The 27,249-nt window shown below is 39.2% G+C and overlaps 1 protein-coding gene across 1 annotated transcript in view; it reads left to right on the top strand.

Moving 5' to 3' along the window:
* The window catches only part of LOC133644665 (voltage-dependent R-type calcium channel subunit alpha-1E-like), a 495,634-nt gene extending 471,947 nt beyond the window's left edge, over positions 1 to 23,687 (top strand). Inside the window, exons 95-111 of the mRNA XM_062039342.1 lie at positions 3,785 to 3,838; positions 3,931 to 3,984; positions 4,068 to 4,121; positions 4,234 to 4,287; positions 7,337 to 7,393; positions 7,466 to 7,519; positions 7,589 to 7,642; positions 7,722 to 7,775; positions 7,847 to 7,900; positions 9,499 to 9,516; positions 13,062 to 13,124; positions 13,214 to 13,366; positions 19,422 to 19,563; positions 19,623 to 19,729; positions 22,867 to 22,941; positions 23,019 to 23,216; positions 23,288 to 23,687. Of these exons, the coding sequence (XP_061895326.1) occupies positions 3,785 to 3,838; positions 3,931 to 3,984; positions 4,068 to 4,121; positions 4,234 to 4,287; positions 7,337 to 7,393; positions 7,466 to 7,519; positions 7,589 to 7,642; positions 7,722 to 7,775; positions 7,847 to 7,900; positions 9,499 to 9,516; positions 13,062 to 13,124; positions 13,214 to 13,366; positions 19,422 to 19,563; positions 19,623 to 19,729; positions 22,867 to 22,941; positions 23,019 to 23,216; positions 23,288 to 23,440 (1,398 nt within the window). The 3' untranslated portion in view covers positions 23,441 to 23,687. The remainder of the gene's footprint in view (positions 1 to 3,784; positions 3,839 to 3,930; positions 3,985 to 4,067; positions 4,122 to 4,233; positions 4,288 to 7,336; positions 7,394 to 7,465; positions 7,520 to 7,588; positions 7,643 to 7,721; positions 7,776 to 7,846; positions 7,901 to 9,498; positions 9,517 to 13,061; positions 13,125 to 13,213; positions 13,367 to 19,421; positions 19,564 to 19,622; positions 19,730 to 22,866; positions 22,942 to 23,018; positions 23,217 to 23,287) is intronic.
* The last annotated feature ends 3,562 nt before the right edge of the window (positions 23,688 to 27,249 follow it).

Genomic DNA, 27,249 nt, shown 5'->3' with positions numbered 1-27,249 from the left:
TTCCTCATCCACAAATCTTTCATCCTCGCTCAAATTAATGGGGTAATCGTCGCTTTCTTGGTCCGAATCTCTCTCGCTGCTGGTGTAAACAATGTGCAGATGTGAGCAGCCCTTCCTCCGGTGTCGTCACGCTACTTCCGGTAGGGGCAAGGCTTTATTTTTTTATCAGAGACCAAAAGTTGCGAACTTTATCGTCGTTGTTCTATACTAAATCCTTTCAGCAAAAATATAGCAATATCGCGAAATGATCAAGTACGACACATAGAATGGATCTGCTATCCCCGTTTAAATGAAAAAAATTCATTTCAGTAGGCCTTTAAACTTAGTTGATGTAGTTTAACAGCCTTAGTGTTATTTTAGAGTTGTGTTTTGGGGGCTCCGAAGACTGGATGCACTGACAGATGCATAGTCAAAAAGGTGGAGTTCTATGGGTATTTTTTATCTTCACTTGGTTTTCATCATAAATGGAAGGTTATTGTGATAGTCCATATCACCAATCCCTACTGGCCAGGTGTGGCCTGTGGGCCTTGAATTTGCCTTAAATTACCATTACAGTAATAGCTTTTTAACCATTTTGATTTCTTCAGTATGTGCTGTGTAATTCTAGTAGAGTAAAAAGTTGTAAGCAAAAAATGTTTGCAATTACAAACATTTTGAATAAAATAGGTTGTGAACAGGCAACATATATTTGGGTGGACATCCAGCCTCTGTTTTCAGGTCAACTTTGTAGTGCTGTGCAAGTTTGTTTACACTGCTATCATCAGTGCAACGTTTCTCTGTTTGCAAGTTGCCTGCTAGCTCAATCATGCAACAACATTGTCCTTATGTGTTTAGGCCATCTGATGCTTACTAAAGATGACAAAGCTTTCTTACACTTCCACTTTCAACCATTTAGATCAGGGGTGTCAAACTCATTTTAGCTCAGGGGCCACATGGAGGAAAATCCATTCCCAAGTGGGCCGGACTGGTAAATTAATAGCATGATAACTTTAAAACAGAGACAACTTCAGATTGTTTTCTTTGTTTTACTTTGGTCAAAAATAGAACAAGCACATTGTGAAAAAGTACAAATCCCAAATAATCTTCTTGACAAAACACTTCAAGTTAGTTGAAAATTCTGAGGCAAAAATTGGTGCAGTTTCAAAACACAATGATAACACAATGACCTTAGACTGTCTCAGTGTATCTACAAAGCCATCAAACTTTAAGTCACAGCCTATTTGGGACTGAACCAAATAAATAAGAAATAGATTAAAAAAAAAGTATTCTAATCTAGGTATCAAATACCTAATTTGTTGTTTCCACAATCCTGTGCTAACTCAACAAACCATACAAATGGAGTTAGAAACTATTCAGAGACTTGAGTTACTCTTTGCGTTCACTTTTGTAATTTTTGACGGAGACATTTTGGGGCAATGAGTGTGCCAAATAACGATGTGTTCAAAGCAGGTGACGTAAAACGGCAGGTTTCACATTTCATTTGGGTCGAGGGGGAGGAGCCGTAGCCACGCTTTACTGTGTACCTCTTGCTTGGTCTGTTTGCTTGCCTAACAGAATTGCTATTGTGACATCCAGTGGACACATTTTGAAAAACAGTTTCTTTCATTGAAAAACTTCAGCTCATTTTTATACTCCGCAAACTCATCTCGTGGGCCGCATAAAATCTGTTTGCGGGCCGTACATTTGACACCCATGATTTAGATCAGGGGTGTCAAACTCATTTCGCATCGTGGGCCACATACGGCCTAGGGAGATGTCAAGTGGGCCGGACCATTAAAATTATACCATACTCTGCTATAGATAACCAAAATATCATGTCTTTCCTTTGTTTTGGTGTAAAGAAGCACAAGAACATTAGGAAAATATTGAAATTTAATGAACTATCCTTTTACAAAACATTTCATGAAACACCTCATATTTCCTTAGACAAATGTGCAATTTACTTTTATCATTCACAAATATGCATTGCAACTGATCCCACTGATTGTACAAAGGCACAAAACTTTATTTGGTTCTGAAAAATATAGTAATGCACTTTAAGATTAAATGAGACTTTTAAAGAAAGGAATTTTTAAACCACTTACACATACGCATATAAAATCTAAATGTAATCCCTGCACACCTTACAAACTAAGGAGAGTGATTTTAAATGTGTAATGAAGAAAGTGTTCGCCTGTCCTGTAAATCTGTAAACTTCATACATGAAACATACATACACATACAATACATACTGAAAATTTATGGAGTTGTATGAACAGTAGAATTCCATCACACAACTTTTGTTTTGAAGCTGCTGACTAACATTAAAGTGCACCTTTTTTAAATCACCACAGTAAGGATTCATCTTCACAGAGCTGTATTCTTTCAATGCAAACAGTATCTAAGGCAGCATTTTAAAGGTGTTAGTCTAGTCTGGACTTGTATTTGTTCCTGAAACTTGGCATCTTTTGGCCTGTACAAGTGCATCAACACCAGGTGTCATGTCCTGACTAGCTGTCACTTTCAGAATGTCATTTAAGTGCTTGTTTGTGAGCCTTGAACGCATTTTTGTTTTATTGATATTCATCACTGAGAAAATTTGTTCACAATTAGGTAGCTGGCTTTTACCGCTGCTTCACTGACTTCTCGGCTCTGGATGAAAGTTGACTGCTGTTTCCTCAGACCCGCCAGCAATTCGTTAATCTTATCTCTTCTCAGTTGTCCTTGCAAGCCGTCATATTTTTCGCTGTGATGAGTCTCGTAGTGGCGTCGAATATTATATTCCTTCAATACCGAAACTTGTTGCAAACACACCAAGCACGAAGGTTTTCCGTGCATCTCTGTAAATAAATAGGACGTGGTCCATTTTTCTTTGAAAATTCTACACTCCTTATCTACTTTTCTCCGTTTGGATAACGACATTTTGGCTAATGAGGGTGTAGCGGAGAGGTAGAGACCAAGGTATTAACAACGTCGTAACAAGCAGCAGATGGCGCATTGATACCGTCTGCTGTTTTCAGTCTGTCTCAGTGATGCGGCTTGTCTTCTACTCTGATGGAAAGAGTGCGCCCCTTAGCGGATAATCCATGAATTGCAGCGAATTTAAAATATTAATTCCATGTCTTTTATGCATTTTTTCCACTTTCAAATTATCCTGCGGGCCTGATCGAACCTCCTTGGGGGCCGGTTCCGGCCCGCGGGCCGTATGTTTGACACCCCTGATTTAGATGTATTCATTGTTATGTAATTCTAATAAAGTGTCAAAATTGTGGGCGAAAAGATCTTGCAAGTGCAAAAAACCACAGGATCCTCTTGCGGGGCTAAGCCCCCTCTGTTCCTCAAACCTAGTGACGCGCCTGCAGGTAGCCTAATCAATGGTGGGGTTGACAAAGCCAAGTCTGACCCAGAACTATCGGTATGGCCAAAAAATTGAAAATGTTTACAAAAAGAGTTAAGTACAGTAAAAACACAACAAGAAGAAAAGTGCAGCATCCAAAACTCTGCAAAGAAACGGCAAAGGCAAAAAAAATAATTTTTAATGTACATCCTGCTGCTGCCTAGCCGCTAAACCAGGCCAGTTGCCAAATTGCGAAAGCTGGTGCTTATAGCTCTCCCCAGTGACAGATTCCTAAAGAATCTGAACATTAGGAGACACAAAACAAAGTCAAAGGCATTAATGCCAAATTAAGAGTACATACTTTCCCAGGATGTTGTCTTGTGTTATGTGCTGTACTGTGCTACAGTATGTTTTGTTTTCCTGTGTATTTTATATTATGAGGACTCAGTAATAGGGTGTCTTTTATAGGGACTTGAAGGCCCACGAGGGAAGCCTGGACCTGCAGGGAGACCTGGAATACCAGCAAGTATCCCCATTGACACATACTTAGAAATAAAAAAAAAGCTATTTTGACTTGTAGAAATAGTGGTAATTAGCGTCTGTTTCATCTTCAGGGTCTAAATGGTTTGGACGGTCTACATGGGGTTCAGGGTAATGAAGGATATCCAGTAAGAAAAATATGTCATTATTAAATGTATCTGTCGTTTGATTATTTTCTTCAACTGAATTTTTTTTTTTTCTTGAACCAAAGGGTCAAATTGGGTACACAGGAAGTCCTGGAGCACCGGGGAGGCCTGGCAAAAAGGTTAAATACATTTCGATAGCATGGATGCTTTGAACTTCTTACCATCTATTGATTTTTTGTTTGGATATCAGTATTAGTATATGATATAATATTTCACTATATAATGTCATAGGGTACCCCTGGACCACCTGGGATCATAGGGAACATTGGAGCACAAGGCTTGAGGGTAAGTTTCACTACAAAACTCAGCTACTGTATATCAAATGTGCATAATAAGCAGAAGAAAATAAAATTATAATTATGAAAAAGAGGAATGTGTATGAAATAAGCATAAAGCAAAAGCTCATGTTGTCCTGCACATCACTCAGATTACATTTTTCCTAACCCTTCACAACAACAATTGACAATATACAAATACATTTACATAAATATATAATACATCCTCACATGATTACAAAAATACATCTAGAAATACTTTATTAATCAGAATCAGAAGTACTTTATTAATACCCGAGGGGAAATTAAGATTTTCAGCACAATCCCATTCAAGAGCAGACAAACATTACAGGGAGACAGAACAGGATCGCTGACGGGTCTGCCAACTTCCGGCACCCCTTACAAAAAAGGTGAGAAACAAAAAAATTCAGTCTAAGCCTGGGTCCTGGAGAGGGGGTCCAGACTGAGGCCAAGGAAAAGAAAAAAAAACCTCATCCACTGAGCATTTCATTAATTGTAGAAAATTAAAATAAGTTACACCCTGAAAATTTTATTTTTCCTTACCATTGATATATCTACCAAAACATTTGTACAAACGGTTGTCAGTTTTCTTTAAAGCTTTTAGGCCAATCTAAAGTCACCAATTTTCAATTTCTTAATGAATGGTTAAATGTGTCACATGCATTTTAAAAATGATTAAATATTCCTACTACATATTTGTATTATCTGTGAAGGATGCCAACTCCTACTCACTCCATTCATGCTTTAAATGTTGATATGCTTGATCAGAAGAATGGAAGGTCTATTAGCAAGTTTATTTAAGCTGTCAATCTTTGCATTTAAGAGAACTGTGAAACTATTATTAAAATTGTGTAGGTACCATCTTTATATATTAGAATAACTTTAAACATTTTAATTTTATGTTTGGTAGAAGTTTATTTCGAACATGTATACAGTTTCATTATGATACATGGACTTTTGTGCTTGTCACAGATTGTCCATAAGAAACATGTTCAAACATTAGGGTGTCCATATGTGCAATTGACACCAGGACACCCTAGGCCGCAGTTCGATGATAGACTTTGTGGTTTGCGGTCTCATGTTTTGGACACTTGGGTGAAAAGAGGGGCGGAGCTTTCTACCGATCACCACGTGATGGTGAGTCGACTCCGAAAATGGGGGAGAATATCAGAACCCGGTGGTGGACACCAGCGGTAAGGGATGCTGTCAAGCTAAAAAAGAATTGTATCGGGTCCTTTATGGCTCATGGGACTCCGGAGGCAGCGGACAGGTACCGTCTTCAAGGACCTCCTCAATCCCACCTGCACGTCTTCCAATAAGGAAGGAGTGCTTGGGGGCTTTGTGGTGGACTCTTCTATTTCTAGGGCTGAGGTTGCCGATTTAGTGAAGAAGCTCCTCGGTGGCTGGATGAGAACTGCCCGGAGTTCCTTCAGGCTCTGGATGCTGTGGGGCTGTTGTGGTTGACAAGACTCTGCAGCATTGCCTGGACATCAGGGGGTGGTGCCTCTATTTAAAAAGGTGAACCAAAAGGTGTGGTCCAACTATCGTGGTATCACACTCCTCAGCCTTCCCAGTAAGGTCTATTCAGGTGTACTGAAGACGGGGCTACGCCTGATAGACGAACCTCGGATCCAGAAGGAGCAGTGTGGTTTTCGTCCTGGTCGTGGAACTGTGGACCAGTTCCCGCCATCAGTGTGTGAATGTGTGTGTGTGAATGGGTGAATGTGGAAAATAGTGTCAAAGCGCTTTGAGTTCCTTAAAAAGGTAGAAAAGCGCTATACAAGTACGACCCATTTACCATTTACCATATAGTCTCGGCAGGATCCTTGAGGGTGCTTGTGAGTTTTCCCAACAAGTCTATATGTGTTTTGTGGACTTGGGAAAGACATTTGACCATGTCCTTCGAGAAGTCCTGTGGTGTGTGCTCTAAGATTGTATGGTGTAACGGACCGCCTGATTGTGGTGATCTGCTCCCTGTATGATCAGTGTCAGATCTTGATCCGCATTACCGGCAGTAAGTCAGACCTGTTTCCAGTGAGGGTTGGACTCCACCAAGCCTGCCCTAGTGGAGGTTGGGGAGGTGATCCTGCCCCAAGTGGAGGAGTTTAAGTACCCAGGGGTCTTGTTCACGAGTGAGGGAAGAGTGGATCGTGAAATCAACAGACGGATCAGTGCAGCATTTACAGTGATTCGGACCATGCATTGGTCCGTCGTGGTAAAAAAAGAGCTGAGCCGGAAGGCAAAGCTCTCAATTTACCGGTCTATCTACGTGCCTATCCTCACCTATGGTCATGAGCTTTGGGTTATGACCGAAAGGACAAGATCACGGGTGCAGGCGGCAGAAATTACTTTCCTCCATTAGGTGGCGGGGCTCTCCCTTAGAGAGAGGGTGATAAGCTCTGTTATTTGGGAGGAGCTCAGAGTAAAGGCGCTGCTCCTCCACATCGAGAGGAGCCGGATGAGGTGGTTCAGGCATCCAGTCAGAATGCACCCCACGCCCGAACACCTCCCTGGGGAGATGTTTAGAGCGCGTCTGACCAGAAGGAGACCATGGGGAAGACCTAGAACACGGTGGAGTGACTACGCCGGGAAAAGCTTGGCGAAGCAGCCGGGGAGAGGGAAATCTATATTTTTTATTTATTCGTCCTGTATTAACAAATAATTGATCAAATCCATCAACAGCATTATCATATGTACTGTGCATACTATTATATTATTGTTATTCCTGACAGCATGTTTGAGTGACCAGTTGTTGAGAGGCAGAATTCACAGGCTGTAGTTCTAACTGCCCCAAATTGTAAAAAAAGTTTAACATTAAAAAAATGTTGGACAATTTCATGAAGAAGAGTGAGTGATATGTTATTTTTTTGTAAAAAGGTGGTCAGACTGATATACAATACATACTACAAAATTAGCACAACAAGGATTTCATACCACATCCCAATTGAATTACTGCTCTGTGTTAAATATAGAATACATACAAAACAACATCTTTATCATTTGTATAATTCACTTTGCAAGTTGTTTTGATTTTGTAGGGTGAAACTGGACCACCAGGAGAGACAAGTGGACCGCGTGGACCAATAGGGCCACTGGTATGATACTCTTTAATTGGTATTGTAACGACCATTTTAACTTTGCATATAATGGCTCTGCTTTTGAATCAGGGTATCCCCGGACTGACAGGACAGAAGGGTGATGCAGGAAAAAGTGGTCACAAGGTCAAGTACAATATCTTATTGTATAAAAGGGCTTTTAAGCCATTCTTCCTCTTTATTCTTGTTGTACAGGGTTTTCCAGGTGAAAGAGGGATGCAGGGGCCAATTGGTCCACCAGGAATAAAGGTGCTCCAAATAATTGCATTACTAGAATAAACCTTTACATGGAATGGAATATTGAACTTGACTCATATGTTGATTTTAGGGGAATACTGGTCATCAGGGCGCAAAAGGTGTAACAGGTCTTACTGGGAAGCAGGTACTTTTTAATTTACCTCGAATGTCTTGTTTCCTAACATGGAGTTAACCAACAGTGTGTTGACTTAACAGGGAGATACTGGTCCTCGTGGTCCGCCCGGACTAAAAGGCTCCCCTGGACAATTTGTAGGTTTCTCTCAACGTATTTTCCAGTACCAGTTTGGAATAAGGTTACCCTTAAATACAATAGATGCCGTTTTCAAACGGTAATATATAATGACAATAAATATGCAAAGCAGTCTAAAATATTAAATGAACATAAACAAGGATCATAAAAACTGCTTACACTCTTAAAAATGTACCGTATTTTTCAGACCGAGGGCGCACCGGATTAAAAGGCGCACTGCCGATGAGCGGGTCTTTTCATACAAAAGGCACACCGGAATGTAAGGCGCACTAAAGGGGTCATATTATGATTTTTTTCTAAATTTAAGAAAACTATCTTGTGGTCCACATGGTGGTAATGGTGGTTCTTTGGTCAAAATGTTGCATAGATTAAGTTTTATAGACCATCTTCAAGTCGCTTTCTGAGCATCTCTTTATGATGTGCTGTTTTGTGGGCGGTCTTATTTACGTGGCTCACCTTCGACAGCGTCTTCTCCCCGTCATCTTTGTTGTAGCGGTGTAGCGTGCAAGGACGGGAGTTGAAGAAGTGTCAAAAGATGGAGCTAACTGTTTTAATGACATTCAGACTTTACTTAAATCAATAACGGAGCAGCATCTTCCCGTGAAAAACCGTCCGACCGGAACCCTCTAATAACTAAAGTTCCGTGGGTGAATAATGTAAACCCACTACACTTTTTAGCGCTTTGATAGCTAGTCTACTAACATATATAAGTAAGAACTTTACACAACTTTATATTAGAAATGGCAACAGTGGAAGATGAATGCCCCATAAGAAGGTAGAGAAAAAGAAGAACCTTATGACTACAGCGGACTACAATGGCGGACCCGCACACATTTTCAGGACTTATGCAGATCTCAAATACAGATCAGCAGGTAAGAAAAGTTAATTTTGCATAATATTGCAAAACAAAACGCCAGGTAATATGTCTGCTAATAGATGCCATTTTGCGGTCCTTATACACGTACCATAATAATACTCATGTCTTTAATGCGCCGACAATCCATCGAGCGGTGCGGCTTCATAGCTTACCGAAGTCGTACTGAAAACATTTTGACAGATTTTGGAGCGCCGCGTGTAATGTTCTATATTCTCAATGGAATATTTTAAGTTTTGGTGTTGTTTACTGGCGTCATCTTGTATGTCTTATGTATGACTGCCATCTACTGGTCACACTTATCATTACACCATGTGCCAAAGAAATTTGCTTCAAGGTTGGTAAGCACAAACAGAATCATGCCGTACATTAGGCGCACCGGGTTATAAGGAGTACCGTCGAGTTTTGAGAAAATTAAAGCATTTTAAGTGCACCTTATAGTTATAATACGGTATTCATGTGTGTGCAGTATACATTATGTAAATCTATGAATATGTTTAATTACCAAAGCAGTAGAGCTAGTGGAATCGTTATTTCATATTCCTCATTACTCTTGATGATTGATTAAAGCAGATTGTTGACGCAATATATTTAGTTTTTTTATTAATAGCCAAGTTAAAAAGTCTTAAATGCACCAATATTTTAAAGTGCTGTAGAGTAACCATGACTTAAAAAATACTTTTTGTAAATGTCTAAAATGATTTCTTTTCTGCCTTTTAACAGGGTCAGCTTGGACAGAAGGTATTGGTAACAGTTTCTATGTTAATCAGCCTTTAGATTAGCTCAAATGTTTAATGCTAATAGAAACCAGTACACAACCAATTAGTGATGTGTGGTCAGGTGAAGCAAGTGAGGCCGAGCCTTCAAACTAAATTGTCATTATGAAAAATAAATAATGGTATCATAAAATAGATATTATTGTCTGCTTGTTGCGACTGTTCTAAATGTACACTACCGTTCAAAAGTTTGGGGTCACCCAAACAATTTTGTGGAATAGCCTTCAGTTCTAAGAACAAGAATAGACTGTCGAGTTTCAGATGAAAGTTCTCTTTTTCTGGCCATTTTGAGCGTTTAATTGACCCCACAAATGTGATGCTCCAGAAACTCAATCTGCTCAAAGGAAGGTCAGTTTTGTAGCTTCTGTAACGAGCTAAACTGTTTTCAGATGTGTGAACATGATTGCACAAGGGTTTTCTAATCATCAATTAGCCTTCTGAGCCAATGAGCAAACACATTGTACCATTAGAACACTGGAGTGATAGTTGCTGGAAATGGGCCTCTATACACCTATGTAGATATTGCACCAAAAACCAGACATTTGCAGCTAGAATAGTCATTTACCAAATTAGCAATGTATAGTGTGTATTTCTTTAAAGTTAAGACTAGTTTAAAGTTATCTTCATTGAAAAATACAGTGCTTTTCCTTCAAAAATAAGGACATTTCAATGTGACCCCAAACTTTTGAACGGTAGTGTATGTTCTGTATGATTCCCATTGTTTTGAACATTTTCTTAAGAAAAAAATAATTCACTGATTCATCACTGCTTAGTGTGGAAGCTGAGCTTACTCTCTGAGTGCACTGCACTGACTTCAATGGTTTCTGTTTGTCAGCTTGTGGCCAATATACTTTTTGCATAAACATTTATTATACACTATGACTTTGTACATCTTGTGTAATATATTTAATGTGTATTTAAGTGTGTGATAATCGGACAATGAAATACTGAACAGAAAAATAGTACTAAGAGGCACAGTTTCCTTTCTTCACTGTGGGTTGTACAAGTCAAATGCAATATACGTATATACTTTTATACTTTGCTGGATAAATGAGAGAATATATCTGACTACCACAATGGAGGATTATACTGTATATCCAAGCTCGAAAAATTCAACTGGACTTTCAGACGTTCACAAAAAGTAACACGTTTTCTTGGATAATGATAAGCACATTGACTTCTTTTATATAAATGAGGCCAAGTCTATAAATGAGTTAGTTTTATAAAAATACAAAGATGATTGAGAAGTATTTGAAAATAAAACAGAAGTGAATTATTCTCTTCTTTGTCTTGGTATCCTAATAATGAGCAACCTGTATTAACATTAATCTAATGATCTCACATGACGGTTTGGATTTTGTTCTCTATTTCCCTGTTTGGTATAATTTTTCGTCCTAGTGCTCTTGTTTTAGTTGTAAAGTATTAAGTTGTTTTGATGCACCTTCACTTTCTGCTTAACTTCCTGCCAGCGCATCTATTTTCGATTGGTTAGTCAAGCCTATTGAGGTTCATCTGTTGCTCCTTGCCAGTCCTGGATTATTGCTTTTTGGTCAGTGTGCATGTGTTACTCTGCTGCCGCTACACACTAAAAAATGCTGCGTTATTTTGATAACCCAATTTAAGAGTTGTGAGTGTTGGGTAAATTTTTGAGTTATTTTTATGAAGAGCAATCCATTTTTTGGGTTATAAGGGTATTATTTTAACTCAATTTCTGGGTTTTCAAAACTATCAACCATTTTTGGGTTGTTTTTCGATCAGTAACGCATTGTTGGGTAAAAGGCCTCTTTTATTTTAATTAAAAAGGTACTTTTTTCTTGAAGGAAATTTTATTATGGATTAATCTCATTAACATTATTTACAATCACACATCTTATGTACATGAAAATATTTGAGCATGCTGTATAGAACTACTATGACCATACACGGCAATGCTTGTAAAAAATAAAATAAAATTTCACTCATATCTTGCTTTTGAGTATATTTTAATGGAATAAAAATAATTTTGAGTTGTAGTTGGGAAGGAGTAAGACAAACCAGCAGTAAAATTTATAATTTTTAACCAACTATAGGGTCAAGGAGCGCTAAATTGCACAACCCAATACAGTGTTTCCCATAAACTGCCAAGATACCTGTGGCGGTGGGGGCGTGGCTATGGGCGTGGTCACATGACATCATCGAGTAATTTGCATAATTTACTACAATGATATGATTTTCTCTAAAAAGGCTCAAAAAATTTATACTTACTAATTAATAATAACAATTTTGTTTTAAACGTCCGTCCATCCATCCATCCATCCATTTTACAATATAATTACAACACTTTATGTACATATTTATATACAGATTTGAACAATAAGTTATTCACTGAAATATATTTATTAATTGTGGTTCTTACAAAAAATATATCTTATAAAAATATAAAAGCTAAAATGTCTCTTAAAGCTCTGCCCCTTTAATTAGTGCATACTAAATAATTTAACTTTAGCCTACTACTACAACCATATTATTTACCAGCAACATAAAGTGAAACAGAGGCAGAGGTGTCCTGCCACAGTCAGTAACAAATAAACAGAAAACAGTAGTGGTGGTAGATAGACACAAAGCTTCATCAAACATCTGATCCACTGAACAAAGAGCTCCAAAAATCTTGATCCTACACTTCTCTTTTGTAAAGTAAATCTGAACAGCCGATATGGGCATCTACATTAACTATATGATTTGCCTGAGAAGCTTGACAGGACACAAAAATAAATTTAAAAAAAAATATTTTTTTTAAATTAATTGAAAAAAAAAAGTTGTTTTTTTTTTGTGGCGGCCTTAATTATTTCGTGGCTGGCCGCCACAAATAAATGAATGTGTGGGAAACACTGCAATAGTTGGGTTTGGAATAACCCAACATTGTAGTGAGCAGAGCTCAGCTTTTGTGTTGAATAAATTCAAACCAATTGTTGGGTTATGAATCAACCAACATTGAGTTAGCATAACTCAACTTTTGGGTTAAATAATTAAACCCAATAGTTTGGTTGGGAATAACCCAACAATGACTTAACATAACTCAACTTTTTGGTTAAATAATTCAACGCAAAAGTTGGATTGAAAAAATTAACCCAAAATGTTGAGTTAAAATAACTCAAATAAGGGGTTTGTCCTTTTCTGAACCAGCAGTTGGGTTAAAATTGAGTTATTTTTTAACCCAACATTTTTTAGTGTGTATCTGCCTTGCACGAGCCGTTTGTTTCTGCCGTTTTGCTCTCTATGTAAAGATTTAGACTTATTTGACCTGCACACCGCCTTGCGTCTCTGCATTTTGGGGTCATGCTATCAGCCTACATGTGGCACCGTGACAATTGATACAATAATTATTTTATTTTTAAACTCCAAAGGAGACAACGCCTCACCAGTCATGAACCTCACCACACATCACTGCGGCCAATGTGTTCCTGGATATGCCACAGGATATTAACGATGCATGTATAGTTATCCCTGCATTGTGAATTGCTGTATTTACAGGGAATGAAAGGTGTCCAAGGCACCAGTGGTCCTAAAGGGGTGAAAGGAAAGCAAGGAAACCCGGTAAGACATTAAGTATGAAACAAACATTTTAAAAGTATATTCATTTGATGTATTGTGACGTTTTACATAATCTCTTCTTTTTTCTTCAGGGAATATCAGGTTTACCAGGAAATTACACACCTAAAGAAGGAAAAGGATCAAATGATGGTGATAGACCCAGTGAGACGTCTGAATCCTTAACAAGATCTAGCACATCCGAGTCTGAACACAAACTGCTGCAGAACCAACATAGACAACAAAAAGTTAGTATCAGCTTCCTTCTCTTACATGCTTCTTTTTATATTTGTTTCATTGGGACTGAATGCAACGGTGCAGCATTAGTTGCCATGGTCGTGATTACGTGTGCATGCAGAGTGACAGTGTGTCATCCTACTATCACATTATGTTGACCCAATAATAAGGCAATTCTTTTATTCCCAAACAAAAAAACACAAAGATGACTACCGTATTTTTCGAAGGCCTTGTAACCCGGTGCGCCTAATGTACGGCATAATTCTGGTTGTGCTTACTGACCTCAAAACAATTGTATTTGGTACATGGTGTAATGATAAGTGTGACCAGTAGATGGCAGTCACACATAAGAGATACGTGTAGACTGCAATATGATGGCAGTAATTAACACCAAATCTTTAAATGTTCCATTGAGAGTATAGAACAGGAGTCACCAACGCGGGCACCAGGTAGCCCGTAAGGACCAGATGAGTCGCCCGCTGGCCTGTTCTAAAAATAGCTCAAATAGCAGCACTTACCAGTGAGCTGCCTCTATTTTTTAAATTGTATTTATTTACTAGTGTGACAGTCCTAACTGTCGTGCGGGTTCTCAGGACCATCCAGGGAAGACATTGTCGTGAGACGGTTTAGACTTCTTTATTATTTCAATCGCAGAGTCTTTTGTGTGCTTTTCAGCAGCTGCCTTTTTTCTCACGTGAGCACCCGAATGGTTTCCTCCCGTCCGCCGTCTGCTTTTCAGCAGCACGTCGCCGTCGTTTGCGTGGCAGCAGAGGATGGTTTCCTCCCGTCCGCCGTCTTTCCCCGTCTCCTCCCTTGATGTTCACGTCTCTCGCCCTTTTATACGGTCCGAGAGGGTGATTGCACTGTCCACAGCTGCGCGCTCCACGCACCTTATGCTGATTGCGGCGTCGCTCCCAGCGCACCCCGCCTTGCCGCTCGCTCGTCCACGCCTCCTCGCCGACATCTTGGAGCGGGCGCCGTCGGTCCGCCGGCCCCGCCTCCCCACAACTAGCAAGCTGGTCTCGCTTTGCTCGACATTTTTAATTCTAAGAGAGACAAAACTCAAATAGAATTTGAAAATCCAAGAAAATATTTTAAAGACTTGGTCTTCACTTGTTTAAATAAATTCATTTATTTTTTTACTTTGCTTCTTATAACTTTCAGAAAGACAATTTTAGAGAAAAAATACAACCATAAAAATGATTTTAGGATTTTTAAACACATATACCTTTTTACCTTTTAAATTCCTTCCTCTTCTTTCCTGACAATTTAAATCAATGTTCAAGTAAATTTATTTTTTTCATTGTAAAGAATAATAAATAAATTGTAATTGAATTCTTCATTTTAGCTTCTGTTTTTTCGACGAAGAATATTTGTGAAATATTTCTTCAAACTTATTATGATTAAAATTCAAAAAAATTATTCTGGCAAATCTAGAAAATCTGTAGAATCAAATTTAAATGTTATTTCAAAGACTTTTGAATTTCTTTTAAAATTTTTGTTCTGGAAAATCTAGAAGAAATAATGATTTGTCTTTGTTAGAAATATAGCTTGGTCCAATTTGTTATATATTCTAACAAAGTGCAGATTGGATTTTAACCTATTTAAAACATGTCATCAAAATTCTAAAATTAATCTTAATCAGGAAAAATTACTAATGATGTCCCATAAATTATTTTTTTTATTTTTTTTATTTTACATGAGTTATTATTTGTACAAACATGGTGCAAAGTAATTCATGATTTGTTAAAAAAAAATGTTAGTGGCTAGCTAGTTAAAATGGGATATTGTGATTTCACAAGACTGTCTTAGAAGTGATCATTTGAAAATGTTCAATTTGAAAAATGTGCACTTAGAGAAAATATAAAAATAAAGTGCTGCATATTGATATTTATCTGTTTCTATATATATTTAATGTGAGAAATCATTAAGATGATCAGTGTTTCCACAAAGATAAATATCATTAATTATTAATAATAACATAGAGTTAAAGGTAAATTGAGCAAATTTGCTATTTCTGGCAATTTATTTAAGTGTGTATCAAACTGGTAGCCCTTCGCATTAATCAGTACCCAAGAAGTAGCTCTTGGTTTCAAAAAGGTTGGTGACCCCTGGTATAGAACATTACACACGGCGCTCAAAAATCTGTTAAAATGTTTTTAGTACGACTTTGAAGCCGCACCGCTTGATGGATTGTCAGTGCATTAAACATATGAGTATTACTATGGTGTGTGTATAAGGACCGCAAAATGGTACCTATTATCAGACATATTACATGGCGTTTTATGCAAAACCAACTTTTCTTACCTTCTGGTACCTGCTAAAGTGTATTTGAGATCTGCATAAGTCCTGAAAATGAGCGCGCGTCCGCAATTGTAGTCCGTCGTTGTAGTCATAAGCTTCTTCTTTTTCTCTACCTTCTTATGTGGCATTCATCTTCCGCTGTAACCATTTCTAATATAAAATAGTGTACTTATATGGTACTTTTATCTGTCAGTAGACTAGCTATCAAAGCGCTAAAAACTGTAGTGGGTTTACATAATTCACCCATTGAACTTTAGTTATTAGAGGTCTCCGGTTGGACGGTTTATAACGGGACACATTTCCGGCGTTGATGTTGCACTTGTGAGCCACGGATGAGGAGATTCTGCTCCTTTATTGATTTAAGTAAAGTTTGAAAGTCATTAAAAGAGTTAGCTCCATCTTTTGACACTTCTTCAACTCCCGTCCTTGCACGCTACACCGCTACAACAAAGATGACGGCGAGAAGACGCTGCCGAAGGTGAGCCACGTAAATCAGAACGGCCACAAAACGGTGCATTCTGAGGCAACTGTCAGAAAGCTACTTGAAGATGGTCTGTAAAACATAATCTATGCATCATTTTGACCAAAGAACCACCATTACATGTTATGTAGACCACAAGATAATGTTTTAAAGGCCTACTGAAATTAAATGTTTTTATTTAAACGGGGATAGCAGATCTATTCTATGTGTCATACTTGCTCATTTCGCGATATTGCCATATTTTTGCTGAAAGGATTTAGTATAGAACAACGACGATAAAGATCGCAACTTTTGGTATCTGATTAAAAAAAAAGGCTTGCCCCTACCGGAAGTAGCGTGACATAGTCGGTTGAACATATCCGCAAAGTTCCCTATTGTTTATAATCATGGCCACCAGCAGCGAGAGAGATTCGGACCGAGAAAGCGACGATTTCCCCATTAATTTGAGCGAGGATGAAAGATTTGTGGATGAGGAAAGTGCAAGTGAAGGACTAGTGGGGAGTTGAAGCTATTCAGATAGGGAAGATGCTGTGAGAGCCGGGGGTGACCTGATATTCAGCTGGGAATGACTACAACAGTAAATAAACACAAGACATATATATACTCTATTAGCCACAACACAACCAGGCTTATATTTAATATGCCACAAATTAATCCCGCATAAAAACACCTAGGTGTTTGTTATGCTAGCTCCTAGCTACTAGCTCGAGCTAATTATAGCTCGAGCGGGTTATATGGACGGGATCCCGTCCATATAACCCGCCAATACAATTCAAACACCTGCACAACACACACACTCACTCAGCCCAAAGGACCGTTCACCTAACCCGAGGTTCATAAAGCTTATATATTTAACCAAAGCCCGTACGTGCGTGTCACGTACGGGCAAGCGATCAAATGTTTGGAGGCGCAGCTGCGTACTCACGGTATCGCGTCTGCGTCTCGTGTATCCAAATCAAAGTCCTCCTGGTAAGAGTCTCTGTTGTCCGAGTTCTTCGATCTTGACTGCATCTTTCGGGAATGTAAACAATGAAACACCGGCTGTGTTGTGTTGCTGACTTCCCTCGCAAAATACTCCGCTTCGCACCGACAACTTTCTTCTTTGCTTGCTCAGCTTCTTTCTCCATAATGCAATGAACAAATTGCAACAGATTCACCAACACAGATGTCCAGAATACTGTGGAATAATGACATGAAAACAGAGCTATTTCGTATTGGCTTCAATGGGGGAGCCATACCTCTGTTTCACTGGCTACGTCACGCGCATACGTCATCCTCCAAAGGAGTTTCCAACCGGAAGTTTAGCGGGAAATTTAAAATTGCACTTTATAAGTTAACCCGGCCGTATTGGCATTTGTTGCAATGTTAAGATTTCATCATTGATATATAAACTATCAGACTGCGTGGTCGGTAGTAGTGGCTTTCAGTAGGCCTTTAAGTTTACAAAAATTCATAATATGACCCCAATAATGCGCCCTATAATCCGGTGCGCCTCTTGTACGAAAATAGAACTGACTAGACCCGTTCATCGGCAGTGCGCCTTTTAATCCGGTGCGCCCTATGGTTCGAAAAATACGGTAATTGTCTATCTGGGTTCTAGATTTATCTGCCCAAAACCAACAGGTGGCGACTTATCCCTAAGGAAATACCATACTACACCGCACCAACTTTATTCATGAAGCCTTTTAAAGACGACAACTTTTCTTGCTGTCAGTCACTCACACACATTAGTGACCAGGGTCATAGCCAGGGTCTGAATGCAAGGGCTTACCTGAGCTGAAGCCATCAAGTTTAGGGGCCTCATCTTCACGACCGAATGCAATGACTGCCTTTCATAGTTGTCAGTCACGGCTGTCTCGCACAGACGTGCATGCGCCCCTTTTTTTCTTCATTTAAAACATAACATGTAATGGTGGTTCTTTGGTCAAAATGTTCCATAGATTATGTTTTACAGACAAGCCACTTTCTGACCGTCTCTTCTTTTTGTGGGGCTGGTCTTATTTTCGTACCTCCACTTCGTCTGCGTCTTCTCCCCGTCCACTTTGTTGTAGTTTTTAGCGCTTCCATAGTGAGTCTGCTGACAGATATAAATTCAAACTAGGATTGTACGGTGTACCGGTATAGTATAGTACCGCGATACTAATGAATCATATTTGGTACTATACCGCCTCTAAAAAGTACCAGTCCCCCACCCTCCCGACGAGTATGTTCGGCAGCGCACAATCACAAAGTACTTACAGGCAGACACGGTGTGTAGACAGAAAAGGGAGAATGAACGCATTTTGGCCTAAAAACTAACGATAAAGGTGAAGCAATAACACTGAAACGCCCTCAAGAGGAGGTGCTTTAAGACATGGCTAGCTAGCTAGCGGCTAAAGTCCATCCGCAGTCTACAAGTCGATTAATAGTTCATTTTCTACCACTTGTCCTTAATAATTTTGACAAAATAATAGAATGGAAAATGACTCAATATGTTACTACATATGTCAGCAGCTAAATTAGGAGCCTTTGTTTGCTTACTTACTAATAAAAGAAAAGTTGTCTCGTATATTCACTATTTTATACTATTTTTTTGATAGTATATATCTGTATCATGAATCAATTTAAGTGGACCCCGATTAAACAAGTTGAAAAACTTATTCGGGTGTTACCATTTAGTGCTCAATTGTACGGAATATGTACTTCACTGTGCAATCTACTAATAAAAGTCTTTATCAATCAATCAAATTAACTATTTATATAACCTGCTCAGTGGCCTTGTGGTTAGAGTGTCCGCCCTGAGATCGGTAGGTCGTGAGTTCAAACCCCGGCTGAGTCATACCAAAGAATGGGACCCATTGCCTCCTTGCTCACTCAGCATCAAGGGTTGGAATTGGGGGTTGGGGGTTAAATCACCAAAATGATTCCCGGACGCGGCTCACTGCTCCCCTCACCTCCCAGGGGAGGAACAAGGGGATGGGTCAAATGCAGAGGACAAATTTAACCACACCTAATATGTGTGTGACAATCATTGGTACTTTAACTTTTAACTTATTTAAGGACAAAATTGCAATAAAAAACATATATTTAATATACCGTAAGATTTTTTGTTAAGAAAAAGACAACAATGCCATTTTTTGTGGTCCCCTTTATTTAGAAAAGTATCGAAATACATTTTGATACCAGTACCGGTACCAAAATACTGGTGTCGGGACAAACCTACTACGCACACTTTTTAATGAGGCTTTGCTATGCCACTGCTGGTAGCATTTGACATTTATAAATAATATATTCTTCTATAGCAGCATCGTCCAGTGAAAGCTGAACCTGGAGAATCTCTAGACGATGAAGCTGATGAAGCTTTCAGTTGGCCTCAAGGAACCAAAGATGACCCTGGCACCACTTGCTATGAGCTAGGACTTATACACCCACATCTGAATGATGGTATGAGGCCCCAGTAAGGCTCCTTGATTCACTTATACCGTAGATGCATTTTATTTCAGGTTACTTCTACATGGACCCCAACCAAGGTTGTCCTTATGATGCTCTGAGAGTGTTTTGTAACTTCACAGCAGGAGGAAGCACCTGCATTGACCCAATGCAATCAGAGGTAAGGTTTAATTGACAACACTTTGAAATGGTAAGGATGGGAATGGCAAAAACATCAACGCCATTATAAAAAGTTCTGAATACCGTATTTTCCGGACTGGCACGGAAGATCTATGGGGCGATAGTCATTTGGTAATAGCGCTACATAGATTTGGGTGTCATCGGCATAGCAATGATGGTCAATGTTATTATTTTGCATTATTTGTCCTAGTGGGAGCATATAGATGTTAAATAAAGTTAGCCCCAAGATTGAACCTTGAGGGACTCCACACACAAATAGAGGACCTCCTATTGGCTCTGCTGTAAGCAGACTTTTATTTACGTTTAATATTTAGAATGCATTAAAAAAAAATCCATCCGTCATCATTGTCATAATGATTGTGAACAATAGGCAAATTTACAAAAAAAGTGCATTTTCCCTTTAAAAGGTTGATGAGGCAATCAGCCTCAGGTGCATACTGAAGCCACTCTAGAGCTCTAGTGGCTCCCTTGACCTCTTTCAGAGATGTGTGAAAATGGAAAAAGATGAAGAAAAAAGTATATTTTTTGTTTTAATATATTTTCTGGAGGAGAATTTACATGACACAAACCTTCCTAATTGTTATAATTCCCACTATTTATATTATACGTGCTTCACTGAAGAGAGTATTTGGCATGCACCGTTTTGTCCTACTAATTTCAGCGAACCTTGAACTCACCGTAGTTTGTTTACATGTACAACTTTCTCTGGTGCTGCCACAGAAAGACGTGTTTTATGCCGCTCCTTCTTTGTCTCATTTTGTCCACCAAACGTTTATGCTGTGCGTGAATGCACGAAGGTGAGCTTTGTTGATTTTATTGATTTGCTGGAGTGCTTATCAGGCATATCCATTACGCCTCGTTTGTAGTTATATTCGACCTCATTTAATTTCCTTTACTTACACTACCGTTCAAAAGTTTGGGGTCACCCAGACAATTTTGTGGAATAGCCTTCATTTCTAAGAACAAGAATAGACTGTCGAGTTTCAGATGAAAGTTCTCTTTTTCTGGCCATTTTGAGCGTTTAATTGACCCCACAAATGTGATGCTCCAGAAAGTCAATCTGCTCAAAGGAAGGTCAGTTTTGTAGCTTCTGTAACGAGCTAAACTGTTTTCAGATGTGTGAACATGATTGCACAAGGGTTTTCTAATCATCAATTAGCCTTCTGAGCCAATGAGCAAACACATTGTACCATTAGAACACTGGAGTGATAGTTGCTGGAAATGGGCCTCTATACACCTATGTAGATATTGCACCAAAAACCAGACATCTGCAGCTAGAATAGTCATTTACCACATTAGCAATGTATAGAGTGTATTTATTTAAAGTTAAGACTAGTTTAAAGTTATCTTCATTGAAAAGTACAGAGCTTTTCCTTCAAAAATAAGGACATTTCAATGTGACCCCAAACTTTTGAACGGTAGTGTATGTCCTCTGTCTATTTAATTTAAATTTGCATGTCTTATAACATATTATCTGTATGTAATATTGGCTGCATTTCTGATAGTTGTTTGTGTGCCGTTATAGACCACAGCAAACATTACCCAGCTTGCAAAGATTGTAATAAATGTACTAAAAGAAGACAGTCTTCCTTTAACTTAGACACACACATCTATACCTTTGGCCATTCAAAGCCAGTAATTTCCAGGAGTGATCTCACCCTCTTAGAAGCCTTCATTTTACTAATGTTTTCCAATGTTGTAAAAATGTGAAGAATACATTTTACATTTCAACATTTCGGTCAACGAAGATTTGCGTCATAGTCATTTTGATAGTAGACTATATAGCTAATATAGACACTTACATCATGTGTTGCCTTCATTATAACACTTACTGTATATAAGGCTTTTAATTTTTGGTGGCTCCAGACAGATTATTTTTTTGTATTTTTGGTCCAATATGGCTCTTTCAACATTGTGGGTTGCCGACCCCTGGTCTAGAGACTATAGTTTTGTGTTATGTCTGTTTTTCATACAAAATCAAACAACTGATTGAACATTCCATACTTTTCAGGGGTTGTAGGTGTGAATGTGAGTGTGAATGGTTGTTTGTCTGTGCCCTGCAAGCAGTGAGCGGTGTACCCCACCGCTCACCCACGGTCTGCTGAACCGATAGAGGCCAAGCAATTTAGAAAATGAATGCAAATATCTTTAAAACACAGTGTGTATCTATTAATTTTTGTACTGTATCGTAATTTTATTTTGGTGCTTGATGTGTACCTGACGGCAGACAGGTAACGGCGGTTGGGCTTTGAGTACATGAAAGTGGGGCGCCGCCATGTAGCATAATGGCCAAGAGTAGAGATGCCCAATAATGGCTTTTTTGCCGATATTCCGATATTTTTCAACTCTTAATTACCGATTCCGATATCAAGCGATACCGATATATACAGTCGTGGAATTAACACATTATTATGCCTAATTTTGTTGTGATGCCCCGCTGGATGCATTAAACAAGGTTTTCCAAAATAAATCAACTCAAGTTATGGAAAAAAATGCCAACATGGCACTGCCATATTTATTATTGAAGTCACAAAGTGCATTCTTTTTTTTAACATGCCTCAAAACAGCAGCTTGGAATTTGGGACATGCTCTCCCTGAGAGAGCATGAGGAGGTTGAGGTGGGGTGGTGGGGGGGTATATTGTAGCGTCCCGGAAGAGTTAGTGCTGCAAGGGGTTCTGGGTATTTGTTCTGTTGTGTTTATGTTGTGTTACGGTGCGGATGTTCTCCCGAAATGTGTTTTGTCATTCTTGTTTGGTGTGGGTTCACAATGTGGCGCATATTTTTAACAGTGTTAAAGTTGTTTATACGGCTACCCTCAGTGTGACCTGTATGGCTGTTGACCAAGTATGCGTGGCATTCACTTGTGTGTGTGTGAAAAGCCGTAGATATTATGTGATTGGCTCGGCACGCAAAGGCAGTGCCTTTAAGGTTTATTGGCGCTCTGTACTTCTCCCTACGTCCGTGTACCACTCCGTACAGTGGCGTTTTAAAAAGTCAAACATTTTAGTTTTTTAAACCAATAATTTCCGATATTACAATTTAAAGTATTTATCGGCAGTCCGATACTATCGGACATCTCTAGCCAAGAGTACTAAAACATTTGTCCTGCTGTGTAGATAACATGGAGGTGGTATCCAGGAAGGTACAAATCATCAGTTCAATGGTTCAGTCATCAACATGGCAGTGACAAGGTAAGACTGACCTGGATTGATTTCGCAACATAAGCAGTTATCCTCGAGTTAATATGAACGTCTCTACTGCTCCATAGTTTAGGTACCCTGGTGTGGATGTTGTCCAGCTGAGGTTTCTACGGTTACACAGCCACACATCTTTTCAGCGTATAATTCTCAGTTATACAGCAAACAGGACCGCGATGGAAGGCACCAGCAACCATATCCACTTTCTGGGGGATTCTCGCAAAGAGATAGATTCACGCCATACCAAAATATCCACAATAGAACATAAGGTAGTGATTATAGCATTACAGCAGACTTATTGTATTGCTGTCATCGAGCGCTTCCTTTTTTATGTTTCCAGGTGGAGGTAGTAGTGAGGGTTCAGGGCAGTACGGAGCTACATCGAGGTGATATGCAGGTTCTTCCTATAAGAGATCTGGGTATAAACATATCAGCACTATGGATGCAGGTGCATGAGGTCCAAGCAGTCGTGGGGCCACTCTGCTTCTTGTGACTAATGTGTGTAAATGAGCGTGTGCTGTTTGCATGTCTGTGTCTTGTAAATGATTAAATATAGCGGGGATGTACGGTGTCTAGACAATGTACATTAGTGCTGCACTTCATTTTGTTCATACAGTATTTATTGAATTAAAATTGTTATAGGTGGATACAGAAGAGTGAGCCTATATTGTATGAAAGGTTCGTTGCATTCAGTTGTGTGTGTGTCATTGTTTATATAAATAAAAATGATCGCTTGAAACACCAGAAGTAAATCAACCCTATATTTTTATTATTTTAACTGAAACTTACATTTTGGTAACATTGCACACTTATTACATCATGAAAATGTTTTACTTCTTGGAAGACAAATCCCTATTGTTTTATAAAGGGCAAAATTAAAATGATATGCTACAAAACCCAAAACCAGTAAAGTTGGCACGTTGTGTAAATCGTAAAAAAAAAAAAACAATTCGATGTTTTGCAAATCCTTTTCAACCTACACTACCGTTCAAAAGTTTGGGGTCACATTGAAATGTCCTTATTTTTGAAGGAAAAGCACTGTACTTTTCAATGAAGATAACTTTAAACTAGTCTTAACTTTAAAGAAATACACTCTATACATTGCTAATGTGGTAAATGACTATTCTAGCTGCAAATGTCTTGTTTTTGGTGCAATATCTACATAGGTGTATAGAGGCCCATTTCCAGCAACTATCACTCCAGTGTTCTAATGGTACAATGTGTTTGCGCATTGGCTCAGAAGGCTAATTGATGATTAGAAAACCTTTGTGCAATCATGTTCACACATCTGAAAACAGTTTAGCTCGTTACAGAAGCTACAAAACTGACCTTCCTTTGAGCAGATTGAGTTTCTGGAGCATCACATTTGTGGGGTCAATTAAACGCTCAAAATGGCCAGAAAAAGAGAACTTTCATCTGAAACTCGACAGTCTATTCTTGTTATTAGAAATGAAGGCTATTCCACAAAATTGTTTGGGTTACCCCAAACTTTTGAACGGTAGTGTATGTTCAATTGAATAGACTGCAAAGACAAGATACTTTAACGTTCGAACTGGTAGACTTTGGGGTTTTTTTGCAAATATTAGCTCATTTGGAATTTGATGCCTACAACATGTTTCAAAAAAGCTGGCACAAGTGACAAAAAAGGATGAGAAAAATGAGGAATGCTCATCAAACACTTATTTGGAACATCCCACAGGTGAACAGACTAATTGGGAACCATCTACGGTCCGTAATATCATCAAAAGGTTCAGAGATTCTGGAGAAATCACTGCGTGTAAGCAGCAATGCCCATGACCTTCGATCCTTCAGGCGGTACTGCATCAAAAACCGACATCAGTGTGTAAAGGATATCACCACATGGGCTCAGGAACACTTCAGAAACCCACTGTCAGTGACTTCAGTTTGTCGCTACCTCTGTAAGTGCAAGTTCAAACTGTACTATGCAAAGCGAAAGCCATTTATCAACAACACCCAGAAACGCCACCGGCTTCGCTGGGCCCGAGCTCATCTAAAATGGACTGATACAAAGTGGAAAAGTGTTCTGTGGTCTGACGAGTCCATACAACATACAACACATTTTTACTCCACATAATTTACCTCTTTTGAATAGGATACCGCAACTGTTCAGCATTAAATGTATGAAACTATTGGAATAAAAGTGTATTTTGTTTGTTCATTGTTTAATAAAGAAAAAATTATACAGTAATTATTATTTTTTTAATTTCCAAGATGTAGTGGCTGCTGTTGGCAGGAGCTCTGTGCTCTTGTGTCATCCTTTTGTGTTATTGATGTTTTCCTCTTGTTTTCATGTGTTTTTTTGGTTTTTTTTGCCTTTTGGTTGGGGATACTTGGGGACTGTGTGACAAGGGGTGCCACTTTCATGACTTCTGCGGTGCTTTTCTGTGAACTTCTGGATCTGCCTCCCTGGAGCCTTTTGACCATGGAGACCAGCTGCTGGGTCTTTGCCACCCCAGAGTCCGTTTGGAGAGACTGGAGGAGAGGAGATGCAGATGAAGAGACAGGGCTGCGGAGCTGCCGCTGAGTGCCGGGACGGACAGGCTTCACAGTGTCTTGGCTGAATGAGAGGGTATCGGACACCTTGGTCTCCTCGCTCATCCATGCGGACTGGACACTGGCCGAGAGTTGGTGGGCGGCCGAGGGTGGAGGCGGCTTTGTTGGGTCTGCTCCTGTCTCTGGCCATGCTCGCCCCACCCCAGCAAACGATGGCGTGGAACACCGCAGAGGCCACCACAGTGTACCGGTATATGTTGTTTTTTTGTTGTTTTTACTTTTGTAGCTGTATGTAGAAATGGCTGGTTGCATCAGCTCTGCTCTTTTAATGTATTTTGTGTTCTTTGATGTTTGATGTTTCAAAACCACACTAAAAGAACACCTCCAGGCAACTACAACCCTAGACTAACATCCTCCCCCCACCACATCCCACCTCCCCGGATTTTAAATAATCAAATGAATATAGTTGTTCTTATGCTTTCTGAGCTCACTATGTTCACTGCTCGCTGTACATATCCTACGAAGTGAGACCTACACTGTTTCAATGTCCATTTCTCAGATGATATAATTGTTGACTGAAGTGCTGATATCAACAAAACCTAACCCCCTCGCCCCAACCCCCTCCACAGGCCTGGCCCTAACCAATCTGGCGCCCTAGGCAAGATTTTAGGTGGCGCCCCCCCACATCGGCAGTGAAGTGTATCTACTCACAAGAAACCGAGTAGCTTTGTCTTTGACCATTTTTTTTTACTTAAAGAAAGCAAATTAACATATTATATGAGAATGCTATGTTATGATTATCTTTAACCGAATCACAGCAGTGCTCAAATTAAAAAACAGCATTCCCTCTCATGTGATATTGCTTAATTAACATTAATGATGTGCACTTTAACAACTAGGCTTACAACTATACCTAATATATAAAGGGGTGGAAAAGTGACTATTACCTGCAGGGCAAACATTAGCTAACCAGAAGGCAATAACAATGTAAATGTCATGATGTGGACTCTCGTTCGTTTTTCCGAGATGCAATAATAGTTGGAGCGGACATGGCTTGAAGGTAAAAACATATTTATTTTTTACTATAACAAAAGGAACAAACTAAAGGCGCGCACAAGGCGGAGGTACAAACTTGACTATGAAACAAAAACTTGCACGTGGGCAAAAAACTAAGGACATGAACAAAAGTCGCTAACTATGGCATGAATAGAAAAAACTTACTTGATAAGGCTTGAAGTGCGCAGAGGTGAACAGAGTGTTGTCGCCAGGCCGACTGCCTGGCAACAATGGCCTTAAATACTGGTGACATGATTAGTGAAAACGTGAGACAGGTGCGTGACATGAGGATGTGAAACAGGTGCGTGACAAGACAGGTGAAAACTAATGGGTGACCATGGAAACCAAACCAAACAAGGAAGTGCAACCAGGAACTAAAAAAAAGAGCCCAAAACCCAAGCAAAACAAAAACATGATTAACACAGACATGACAGTAAACAAAAAACACCTACTTAAAAGATCTAATACAAATGTCCCTAAGGAATGTAAGGTGGGAGTACTGTAATTACCTAACGTTGCATTATTATTTTCCATAACAATTAGCCCCCTCCACAATATTAACCCGACGTTTAAACAGAACTAGCTATTTATTGATTAGCAATTGCCGAATCATGTAACATTAGCTTAATGCTAAAAAGCCAGGTTACTATCACATTCTGTAACAGACAAATCATTTCATGTAGGCTATAACGTTACCTACCTGCTACCTCTGTCTTTTTCTCGTTTCTCCTC

Source organism: Entelurus aequoreus, linkage group LG27 (assembly GCF_033978785.1).
Source record: "Entelurus aequoreus isolate RoL-2023_Sb linkage group LG27, RoL_Eaeq_v1.1, whole genome shotgun sequence".
Lineage (NCBI taxonomy): Eukaryota > Metazoa > Chordata > Actinopteri > Syngnathiformes > Syngnathidae > Entelurus > Entelurus aequoreus.
Note: the sequence above shows the minus strand (reverse complement) of the source record. Positions and strands in the feature narration are given on the sequence as shown.